This window comes from Taudactylus pleione, unplaced genomic scaffold (assembly GCF_031769625.1).
Source record: "Taudactylus pleione unplaced genomic scaffold, aTauple2 ptg000086l, whole genome shotgun sequence".
Lineage (NCBI taxonomy): Eukaryota > Metazoa > Chordata > Amphibia > Anura > Myobatrachidae > Taudactylus > Taudactylus pleione.
In genome coordinates, this window is record NW_028284488.1 from 4,262,501 (window position 1) to 4,275,194 (window position 12,694).

The window sequence follows — 12,694 nt, forward strand, 5'->3', positions numbered from 1 at the left end:
TTCAAACGCATTTTATTTAATTTTTTAAATACCATTTAAATACATTTTTTATGGTAAATCTGTAGTTTTGGTCATTGACAGCTGTACCATCGATGGCTGATTGTTTCTAACGATGCTTGAACCAACCGATTGTTTGACATTGGGGGCCTGCACACACAATTATATATATATATATATAATACGTGTGTGTAATACACACACAGTATATGTATATAATACATGTGTATAACGTGTGTATGTATATATGTATGTGTGTGTGTATATATATATATATATATATATACACACACACACACACACACACAATATGGCCAGGGCTCTGCTGTTTATTTATGGGGGGTGAGGCTTGCAAAAATGGGGGGCGGCTGCTGCTAGCCGGAGGGAGAGGGGGAGAAGGACAGCTCTGCCTTCTCTCCCCTGTCAGCAGCCGCTGGGCTGCTGCTAGCCAGCGGAGGGAGAAAAGGACAGCGCTGCCTTCTCTGCCCTGTTCTCTCTGTAGCCGCCAGGAGTTGGGTGCGCCGGCTCTTGGCTCTCGGCCCACGGGGAGGGACAGTGTGCAGAGGGACCAGGAGGTCCCTCTGTGATTGGCGGCTGCTAGAAAATTATTTTCCAGCAGCCGCCCATAGTGCTTTTCTGACTGGTCGTATCAGATATGACCATGTCAGGTAAAGCCCAGTCTGGTATGTTCGTATCTGATACGACTGTGCCAGGCAAGTGGTTAATTTTAAGGGGTGCGAGCACCACGGGCCTTATCTCTACAATATATGTAGAATTTATATACCCTAGTTCCTAGACAAAGGACCCACACGAGATAGCATGGGAGGTTGACCTGGGGGAAACTCTAGATTATAAAGATTGGAGTGACCTATATACCAATGTGGCATCTAGCTCTATATTCATTCGAATAAAAGTGTGAGCTTACAAACTGTTTTTTAGATTGTATTATGTCTCTTCTAGGTTAAACAAAATGCACCCCGATATCTCAAATTTATGCTGGAGATGTGAATCTGACATTGCACATTTCTGCATACATGGTGCAGTTGCCTGAAACTTGTCCTCTTATGGAATGAGATTAACACCCTGGTCCTTTCTATTATGGGCTTACATGTTCCTCCCACTCCTAAATATTTCCTGTTACCACTGTGTGTCCCTGATGCCACTCACCATCAACATAAATTATTTCAACATACAGTCAGGTCCATAAATATTGGGACATTGACAGAATTTTCAGATTTTGGCCTCTATTCACCACCACAATGGTTTTGAAATGAAACAAACAAGATGTGATTTAACTGCAGACTTTCAGATTTCATTTGAGGGTAATTACATCCAAATCAGGTGAACGGTGTAGAAATTACAACGGTTTCTATATGTGCCTCCCACATTTTAAGGGGCCAAAAGTAATGGGACTATCAACTCAAAAGTTATTTCATGGACAGGTGTGAGCTATTCCCTCGTTATTTCATTATCAATTAAGCAGGTAAAAGGTCTGGAGTTGATTCTAGGTGTGACATTTGCATTTGGAATCAGTTGCTATGAACTCTCAATGTGATATCCAAGATACTCTACCAAATGCTACCAGAGAACAGCTGACATATCTCCCACATAAGGGAAGCGGCCTCCTATTTGGGAGAAGCTGCAATAGATGATGGGCTCCTTGGCTTCTAAAGAATCGACAGCTTTGGTTGTTGCTCGTAGAGCCCTTTGGTTTAGGTCCCCAATACCTTTTTATGGAAGCATACTTTTTGGAGCAGATTTGGATAAGATAATGGCGACTCTGGCAACCTCAAAATCTGCAGGTCTGCCATCACAGCTACATCAAAGTCTAGGCAGTATTCTTTTCGGTCCTTTCGCTCTCAGGGAAGAGCAAAAGGACAGCCTTCCTCCAGACCGTCTAGTTCTCGCAGGACCACCTAGCAGCAAACTAATAGGTCCTGGCCTGTTAGACATCCAGCCTCTTAAGCCGTGAGACAAACCCTCTGCCTGATGGGACGGGCCTCCTCCTGGGGGATCCCAGGGTGGGAGGCAGACTTCTTCAATTTGCAGACTACTGGCATCAAACAGATTCCTGGGTCCGAGAAGTGGTCTCTCGGGTATGCCCTCACCTTCCGGAGGCATCCTCCCCAGAAGTTGTTTTGCACAACTCCCCCATCAGATTCTATCAAGGCCTTGGCCCTCCAGGAGGCTATTTACTCCCTGCTGCGGGCAGGGGTGATAATCCTGGTTCCTGTGGTTCAACACGGAAAGGGTTATTTATTCTAATCTATTTTTGGTTCAGAAACCAAATTGGTCTCATCGCCGTATTCTAAATCTGAAAACCCTTGACAAGTTTATCCGTGTACCCAAGTTCCGTATGGAGACTCTTCGGTCAATCATTTTGGCAATGGAACCTGGGGATTTTTTGGCTTCCCTGGACATTCAGGATGCGTATCTGCATGTGCCTATTAAGCCATCCCACCAACAATTTCTACGGTTTGCAGTCCTGCAACATCATTACCAATTTCAGGCACTGCCCTTTGGTCTGTCAACGGCCCCTCGGGTCTTCACCAAAATAATGACGGTTATGACTGCTTATCTCAGGCATCAGGGAATCAGAATACTGAAATACCTGAATGACCTTCTGATATTAGCACAGTCTCCAGCTGTTATACAACAGCATCTCCAACTGACCATTGCCTGCCTACAGACACACGGCTGGATCATCAATTGGAAGAAATCCGCTCTTTCTCAAATGCAGCAGATGGTACTTCTGGATTCTCAGGCACAAAGGGTGTTTCTGCCAGAGGACAAGATTTTGGCCATATTATTGTGAGTACTCAACTTGCTCCGCAAGCGAAGGGTATCCATTCTAGCAGCGATGCAGGTCCTGGGGTCAATGATATCCACCTTCGACATGGTGTAATATGCTCAGTTCCACTCCAGGCCTCTGCAACAATTCATTCTCTCCAGGTGGAACGGGCAGTTTAATCTAATACGGTCCCAGAGGATCCGTCTCACTCCGAAGGTTAGGCTTTCTCTCTCATGGTCCTACAATTGGCTCATCTAGACAAGGGTCGCCCTTTCTGGATTACAAATTGGATGCTCCTCCACGGACGCCAGTCTTCGCAGATGGCGGGCGATGACAGGTCATCACACCTTTCAGGGAAGATGGACAAATCCGGAAAGTCACCTGCCCATAAACATCCTGGAGCTTCGCGCAGTATACAAAGCACTCATCCTGGCACAGGACCTACTCCAAGGCAGGCCAGTCCAGATACATACACGCCCGGGGGTTTTTCAACTCCTGGTGAACAAATGGGGCCTACCAGATGTAGACCTCATGGCCTCACATCTCAATCGTAAAGTCCCCAGGTGTGGGTCCAGGACCAGAGACCCCTAACTACATTCTTTTTAGTAACATAATGTACATTTTAGGATGAATCCTTTTTTTTTTTTTTTTTTTTATAGTATAATGGCACAGTGGAAATAGTATTGTGTTATTATTGTACCATTTATCTTGTGCAAACCTCTGCGAAGGTCTATGGTCTCTTGTCCAACCAATAAAAATTTTCCATTAAAAAAAATACATGCAACATGCACACTACATGGTAAAAAGTATGTGGCTGCCCAGAAATCACACCCATATATACCTGTTGAACATCCCATTTAAAAACCATTGGTATTAATGCAGAGTTGGGCCCTCTTTGCTACTTCAACAGCCTCCACTCCTCTGCTTTCCAGTAGATTTTGAAAAATGTCTGCGGGCATTTGCATGCATTCAGCCACGAGTGAGGTTGAGCACTGATTTTTGGCCTGGCTCAGACTGCCTTTCAGTGCATCTTAAAGATGCTTGATGAGATTGAGGTCAGAGCTTTTTGCAGGTCAGATGAGTTTTCCACACCAAACTCTGCAAACCATTGTTGGATGGATCTTGCTTTGTTCATTCAAAAGCAGGAAAGGAATTTTACCAAACTGTTGGCACAAAGTTGAAAACACACAATTTTTCAGAAAGTCATTATAAACTGTAGCATTACAATTTCCCTTCATTGAAATTGAGAGGCCCAGACCAAATCATGGAAAACAGACCCAGGCTTTTGTTTCTCCATCAACTTTACAGCTGGCAGTACATATTTGGGCAGGAAGTGTTCTCCTGACAATCCGGTAAAGGACTTGGGGTTGGAGGAGTCACCATTTCCTGAGTGCTAAGGATAAGTAGAATTGCCAGGGAGTAGTAGACGTTTGTGAAAGATTCAGGAAGCCCACACCTGTATTCCATACATGTGCCATGTCAAATACAATTTTTAAATAAATACATGGATGAGCGCTGCTATTATGGACCTTCCAGCACCCAGAATGTGTGTAGTTGGCTTTACCTAGCAGATAAGGTCTTGGTTTATGTGGGAGGGTGTGACATAAGAGGAATATCCAAGGATCTTTAAGGATCAGAGATCCTAATAGCAAGTTCAGGAGATGGTGTACTTTTCCTCCAGAAAAACATCCTCGGGCAAGTCCACCAATTGTGGAATATGGTGCTCTAGTGCCCTGCAAGAATCTAAATATCCCAAGTTCAGGGAAAAAACACAAACACATTTTTACTAGGTACTTAGTAATTGTTTACAATCCCACGGGGGTTAAAAAGGGTTGAGAAATTCTGGTGTAGAGAGAGAGAATATTGTGAGATTTTATTTGTATGGTTGTGTGCTGCGATTGCCAGTACTTTGTCCTTAACATTTTTTCTGTACTTCACACAGAAGATATTTAGGGAATTAATATTGAAGTGGTTATCTGAAAATACCAATAATTGTTTTCATTTGTATCAGTCAAGGTTAGAATTGAACTGCAAGAATGCATATGTGTATCTAAATTTTGTATATGGATTTAAATATCATGCAGAGGTAGAGATATCTGGATTATATGGTTTGCAAGAGGTTAAGTTGCCCCTAAGGTTGCATTTTTGTGTTGTGGATTGCAATCTTGCAATTCTGTGATGGGTGTGTGTAGCAGGCCTGAACTCCTGTCCTCCTCCCAACATACCGCAGTGCGGAGGGCTGGAGCACAGCCTCTGTCCTGATTCCCCTCTCTTCATGACCTTCCCAGCCCCTGACAGCTTGCTGTGCTGTAAAGCAGCTCATGTGACTGCAGTAATCCCGAGCCAGTAAACAGCTGTGCAGGAACATAGAGGATGAATCAAGCCTATTGTTCCGCACTGCAGATCTGTCTCTATTAGGCAGACACTTATCAGTGCGTTTTATGCTGTATATCACAACAGACACTAAGTGCCCTGCAAAATTGTACCTGGTAGTGAGAGGGCTGTATATAATCTATTTGGTAAATTGATAGTACTAACAGGATCATGATGAGGATATAGTCAGGCACTCAACCACTACTGTTCTGGAATCATTATTAGCATTTTATGTATATAGCGCCAGCATATTCTGTTGCACTTTCCAATTGGGTACCAAGCCGTAATAAAATCAGATAGCATAATAACAGAAGGAGAAAGAGGTAAAGAGGGTCCTGCTCACAAGTTTACAATCCATCAGAAAATAGGAAATTGATACATGTGGAGAGGTGCCACACATTGCAAAGGTTTCTCAGTTGGTTATATGACCCAGTCACACAGTAGTGTTGGCCTAGATTCAACAGCTTCTGGGAGTGTAGTAAGAGAACATCAGAGGATCGTAAACCTGATCCATTCTGTTTTGTGATTTATCTGGGAGGCATTTTTGCCTTTTCAACCAAAATCTGCAGCATTTTCAGTGTACGACGTTCTTAGTTTTTAACCAAAAAAAAAAAATTGTTTGTTTTTAAAGATAATCAAATGGAAACATGTCCGGGGTATACGTTTGTAAACCGAATACAAAATAAAGAACAATTTAAACAATTTGAGTACATTTGTATTAAATCTATATTTCTTCATGAATTATGGAAAATTCTGAAATTATATAATGGGCATAGAAATAGGATAGAGAACGTAAGACCTGAAATAAAGAAATAAAAAATGTAGCCTAGGGGAGAGGTTAGGAAGTGACATGTAATCTGCATTAGTACAATTGACAAAGACCGTATTTAAAGATCATAAAACAAATTCATATTGTGTAATTTATCTTAAAAAATCATGGTATGTACGTATTTGGAAGTTATTCTCCAGAACTTGCATTACCTGAATTGTATGAGAGCCATAGTTCTTGAATTGGCTTAATTTATCTTCTCTACCATGTATATTGCAGGTAATAATAACCCAAATATTGCTTTGAACAGGAGGTTCTAAAGGTTGTTTCCCAAACATCGCTGCTGAACTTTTAGTTGTCCATACTACAAGGAATGTTAATTTATTGGAGTCTTCCCAGGTGTGTAATGGGTGTATCTAAGAGCACCATCCAAGGGCTGAGTGAGACATTCAAAACCTTTTCACACAGAAAATCAAACTGCCCGGTTAAGCATTTCGCCCCGGTAATTTGTGGATCAACATGGGTCCCTTTTCTGTGTGAAAGGGTCAACCCAGGTCAAAATTCCTGGGACTTCGACCCTGGTTTTCACGTGGCCGCAACTTCACCAGAGTAAAAGGGAAGTGGAAGCAGATAGGAAAATTTTATTTAATCTGGTTGGAACTGGATACCACATTGTATATAGCTTATAGGAATTTTCCTTAACATGGAAATAAACGATTTTTACATTATTTGTCTAGTTATTGACTACAGATTTTCCTCTGTTGGTCGCTCAAATCCTTGTCACCATCAGATTCCTACTTTATTATCGGTTCCATATTGAAGGAATGCAACATATTATATACTATAGAATTAATACCTTTCTACAAGGGGGAATAATAGCAAGTTTCTTCAAAAGGGGAAGTAAATTTAGATTAGATCCAGCCACCTGATCACATTAAACAGAACTGGATCTGTCTCTTGCACCCAAATAGGTCATTAACGTTGCTTTCCTTTACAAACATGACCAATGTCCCGATTATCATTGGGCATTCATGCCTGTCTTGGGGCCACAGACACTGTCAGGCCAGTTGCCTGATTATTTTTGCAACAGCCTGTTGAGTGCTAAGTACTACTAGTAGTATTACTTTCTTCAGCTGATACAGCAGAGCACACTCGTATATTTGTTAAAATGACTGTCTTTCCAGTGCATCATCTGTGACAGGACACTCGCTTCAGCCTTATACGTATTATTCCCTCACTGATTTTGGTGCCTCTAACCCATACACCCTTTTTTGTTCTGTAGTCCACATCTTACCTTCCCCTCCTCACTTCTGTTGTAACATTTTTATAATTCAGAAACAGTTGGGGAAAGAAAAAATGTTTTCTGCAGACTTGTGATAGTGACTGCTAGTAAGTCACAACACTTCACGAAAGTCAGAAGCATGCTCACAATACCCTTTTCCCTATGCAAAATTGTTTTAAAATGTTTGATTCAGCATGTGCATATAGTCTGTACTGCAGACTGTTACAGCACCTTATGATATTGATAAAATTGAGAGGGAAATTCTCAGTGTGTGTGTTGGCGAGACGTGACTGCCTTTTAATAAAACTGAAAGGGTCTTAATCCCCCACTTTGGATTATGAACATGTGCAGACTAGATTAGCCTAATCAAAGCCCCACGTCTGACCAGATGCATTGTCGGGACAATCACAAACCTGATTAATACTTGTCAAGGGCTTAATCACTTCACGGTCTGTCCACTGAGCTTTAATACAAGGCAGTGTTGGAATTATTGCATTGTGGGCCGCCATTGCTCTACCACAGGAAAGGTGTGTATATACTGTTAATTAAATAAGACAAATTCAAGAATCTTGGCTTTTAAAGATTGTCAGCTTTTCCTAAATGTTTTCCTTTTAAAATATTTAAATTTACAGCAATATAAGGATTATTTATATTTACTATGTTCAATAAACAAAGTTCTTCACATACAGTAGATAGTTGAAGTCTTGAGATCTTTAATAGTCACTATGGCATATGGCAATATTACATGTCCCATATTGTATAAATAAACAAAAGTAATAATAAAATAAAACCTTTAATGGTTTATAAAATTATCTATTACCATTGCTGGCTTTATAGTCCCTATCTTTCCCTTTGGCTTATTAAAGATAAGCAGTGTGCAGAACTGTAAGGAAAAGTTGTATGTTTTCAACTTAGTGTTTACTAGAAACTGGTTTCAGAAACTGCATGAATACAGGTTAATCCCTGAATGTAGACAGCAGTGTGCTCTCTAATAGTGTTACTAATGTGCCTGCTGTAGGTCGTACTGTTCATGCCCTTTTTCATTTTCTTGAAGTTTAACTAGGTACAAACTATGAAGCAATGAGAATGCAAATTCCTCGTATCTCTTGCATGCTGAGGTTAAATAAGTGTTAAGGTGCATACACACTAAAAACTAAAATATTTTGCCCGATTTCGACGCATCGGAACGACAAATTGTGTAAATTATGTCCAAATCATGAGTGTCCACTCACAATGCCAATGCGCGTCCCCGTGGGTTGTACATCGCATCTTCAGATCTTGCCTACAGCAGGCAAGATCTGGCAATCTCGTTAACAAGATTCAGGTCGTTGGTCAGATCGTTTGTCAGATTGGACAATTTATGCAAGATATAGTTTGGGAGTACAGGGGAGTTGCCGGGGGAGTTCCAGGGAAATCGTTGATGGCATTGCATCTTTTGCGAGTCGTCTAGTGTGTAGGCACCTTAATCCTCAGAAAATTGTAGTACCGACAAATAATTTTGTTTTTCTAGGTTGGTCTCAATTTACACAATTTATTGTACTTATGGTAAATGTTACCTGGAGTAAAAGCTTTTCTTGTTTTATTACTTCTCAATCAATTTGATTCTCCCCAGTCTCATTGTTTTATATACTATGAAGACATGAATTTCACAACAAATCAGTTGGATAATTAGAAAGTGACAATCTGTTCCTAATGCACCTGTGCATGATAGATATAATCATTATCGAGTTGCTGACCAGGGTGAATGGTGTGGAGCTATCAGCAGAGACTATCCGATATTCAGGCCTACCTGTAATAGGATTCACAACCCGGCAAATCGTTGTGAGGTCTCAGAGAGCAGCTGTTACTGTACATCACACAATGGACTCTGCTATTCTGTGGAACAATATTTATGATTTGTATCCTAATAATTTACCAGAAATAGGAGAGCTCTCTGAGGCACCTCTTGACTAAAAATTCTTGGTGCTCCCAGAGAGTGATAGGCAGCATTGTCATGTTTGTTGGTTCATCTGACACAGGATGTCTGCCACCATTGTAGGTACATTTGTTAAACTATGAATCCATTGATTTAAATTACTCAGTCCTTTATTTTGTGGAATTAATTATTATTACTAACTTTTGTTTTTTGTATTTTTTTGCTCAGGTATAGTTCAGATTCCTGTCAGTATGTACCAGACGGTGGTCACCAGTCTGACACAGGGTAACGGACCTGTACAAGTTGCCATGGCCCCAGTCACTGCAAGAATATCTGATTCTACGGTCACGGTGGACGGGCAGGCAGTGGAGGTGGTTACTTTGGAGCAGTGACTATGTCGCCATGGAGCTGTGATGTAATTTCTTGTCTCACTCGTGATCCCCATGTTTTCAGCAGGAGTGTTTTTGGGCCTCTGCAAATCTTGTTATTGCTTGGATCCCTGTGCCGTTGTAAAGATCTCAATTACGCAAGACAAAATGTTTCTACCCCCACCCCCTTTACCTACCCCCCAAGAAAACATTTGGTTTTGCCCCTGTACTGGTCTCCTTATTTTCCTTCAAGAATTTAATTTATTTCAATGCAAGTGCGTTTGTATGGGGCATTCAGAGCAATGTGGAAAAATTCCTGGATGACATTTTGCTTTTTTATGGACAGCTTTACACCATCAAAGTTAACCTGCAACATGGCAAACAACTTTGTAACAAAGACTTTCCTGGTTTTAATGTGCCCCTTTTTTGGACTAAATGTTTGATGAGGCTTAAAATCCATAAGGCTGTTTTGCATTCACTGTTCCATCCTGCAACAAAGGCGCAACTGGTTTTGCCCCAGTTTTAGACAATACAAGCAATGGCTGTCTTATATATAATGTTGGTATGTGTAAACAAGCAATCTCATGGTTTATAGTTGCTGAATGTAAAATCACACTCTACCCTTCAACCTACTGGAATTTTGTGTACTTTTCCTAATTATTTTGTGAAAAGTATATTGATAATTGAATCTCCTAATGCTACAAGATTTTCTCACTGTAAATGTCAATTAAATTACAGGATTTGCACATAGCATCTCAATCACACACCGTGTAATAGTACATGGTTGACCATATGAACCTTGTTCAGGGAGGAAATTTTCAAAGTAATGCCTTGCAATTGTTGAATGCTTGTATCTGGTGAGAGCTCTACTTAAACTACATCCTCCATTACATGAGCCTTGGATATAGACTTGAAAATACAGGCAAATGTTCCCAGAATATTGTATTGGTGGGAATAAGTGACTCCTGTAATTGTTTGTGCAGTAACCTCTTTGGTTGTTATGTGTTGGTTCCACATATGGTATAACATGGGTCTATTGAATTAATATAAAATGCATTTGTGTGAGGGCCTCTGTAATTATTATTATTTAGCTATTACTGCTGCTGCTGTTCTATCAATGGCTACAGGGCTCCTTTGTTATATTTTATTATTTCCAAATGTTTTATTTAATTGAAATTACGTTGACCATTTATCATGCATATCAACATGGTTTTAACTTTGATCAATTTCAATCTGTACTATTATGAGAGGGTAGGAAGTATTTCCATAGTTGAAAAGATGGTTTGAGCGATAAATATGGCAGACTGTCAGTCATAGTAATTCACCCATGCATAGAACAATATACATTTAACACATGATCTATTGGTGCTATTTAAGGAGAGGGTAGTAATTTCATTGAGAGCGATAATTTAATTTTCCTGCTGTCCTGACGGAAATGAGATGCCTAAAATATCATTATTATTTGTATATAGAGGTTATTGGTGAATAATTATGTTTCCTATTGCCTGCACTGCCAAAGAGATGATGTTTATTATGGAACAGGACTTTTCTCTGCTGTAAATATTCAGTGATTTCCAGATACTAAGGATCTATTTGCCCAACTGTAGCTCTCTCGCTGGCCATGGAGATATGCTTCATGTATGACCAAAGCAGATTGCAAAGTAATCTCGCTGCAATTTAAACATCAGCACATAGAATATGCTTCTCTTTAAATAAGTTAGGTCTTTGTTACCCTTCCAAAACACTTTATTTTGTCATGATTTTAGATCTAAACTTCACAACTGGTTTACTGTGTTCAGTGTGTGTGTTTTTATCTTTCTATGCTATTTCTTTTAAATTTTGAATTATGAATTTAGACTTACATATTGATGTTAGTAGCTATCAATGTATGATGGTAATAAACGCAAGTTGTTTTTAATACTCCAGGATTTCACATCCATCAGCAGAAACTTGCTGCAGTGTAGTTACGATGCAATGATAGGTCAGACAGGGTCAAATGTCTAAATATAAGGGTTCAGCCTAGACTGTTAGGCTGCATAGTTGTGATATAAAGCGCACAATATTTCTGTGTGTTTTAAATGTAAATACATGAAGACACTTAGCATTGAGCATTGAACTGAGTATATCATGGTCCCATAAAAAGCTGATACTTCCCAATAATTGTAACTGTAATGGAGGTTATTTGAGAAGAATCCGATGCATGCTTTGCTCCCAAAAACCAGCCCATTTAGGTTCTATCATGCCTGAGCAAATGTTGTATATTACGGGTTTGTGGGGAAAAGGGGGGAGCTGGTGTTTTGTTTGTTTTTTATACATTTTCTTCACGCTAGTGGCAGTTCCTTGTTGCCTCCCATTTATCTTTGTCATTGGAAATCCTTCCACTTCAGCAGATACAGCAGTGTTAAGTGTTAATGCCCGGGGTTCAGGAATGTTCAGTACCTCTGGTGTGTTGTACATAAATGATACCTGTATAGCAAATGTTTTTCTTTCATGAAATGTATGTGGTCTAGGGAAACATTTATATATAGGCTTATAGCTCGTACAACATTTTGTTTTATCTGTTAAAGATTTTCAATGTTTTTTTTTTTCACTGCAACACCGTTGTTTTACTAAAAAAAAACCTGCAATGAAATAAGAGTACCATGACATTAATTCCAGTTTCCCACTGTCTCAGTGTGCACTGCATTGAGCAAATAAACTGTTGAACATGTGTGTGTGGTTTACTATCAGGTTGAGTCTTAAACTGTGGGGACAATGAGAAAATACTACAATCAACTATAAGTTGCCTATGTATTATGTATATAGCTGCCTGAGGAATAAAAGGATGTAAGATTTTGCTGCTTGTATGTTATACTTGTCTACTTTCCCACAATGTCCAGGAGACGCATGAATTTGAGGAAGCACTTCAGCCCTCCTGAAAAGTAGAGCAGCTACCTTTTCAAATGGATAGTGCAGGGGCTTGATTACATGGTTTATGGTGATTTGCATCATAGTGGTCAATCCACAACGGGTCAATGTCATAAATCACCGTATTCCACGGTGTGGGGGACCTTGATGGCGCTTTTCTCTCCACCACACACCTGCCCCTACACCCAACTTTACCCATGCCAACCTGCCAGAGATAACTATTCTTCAGGGTCCATAGGGATCCGCAGGGATACCATGGGGGATATTGTGGTTGGAGAGATCCAGGCACCAT

The 12,694-nt window shown here is 40.3% G+C and overlaps 1 protein-coding gene across 2 annotated transcripts in view; it reads left to right on the top strand.

Moving 5' to 3' along the window:
• NRF1 (nuclear respiratory factor 1) overlaps window positions 1-12,331 on the top strand; it is a 141,978-nt gene extending 129,647 nt beyond the window's left edge. For both annotated transcript variants that reach the window (XM_088468675.1, XM_088468674.1), the window contains exon 11: window positions 9,356-12,331. In XM_088468675.1, coding sequence (XP_088324801.1) covers window positions 9,356-9,519 — 164 coding nt within the window. In that variant the 3' untranslated portion in view covers window positions 9,520-12,331. The remainder of the gene's footprint in view (window positions 1-9,355) is intronic.
• The last annotated feature ends 363 nt before the right edge of the window (window positions 12,332-12,694 follow it).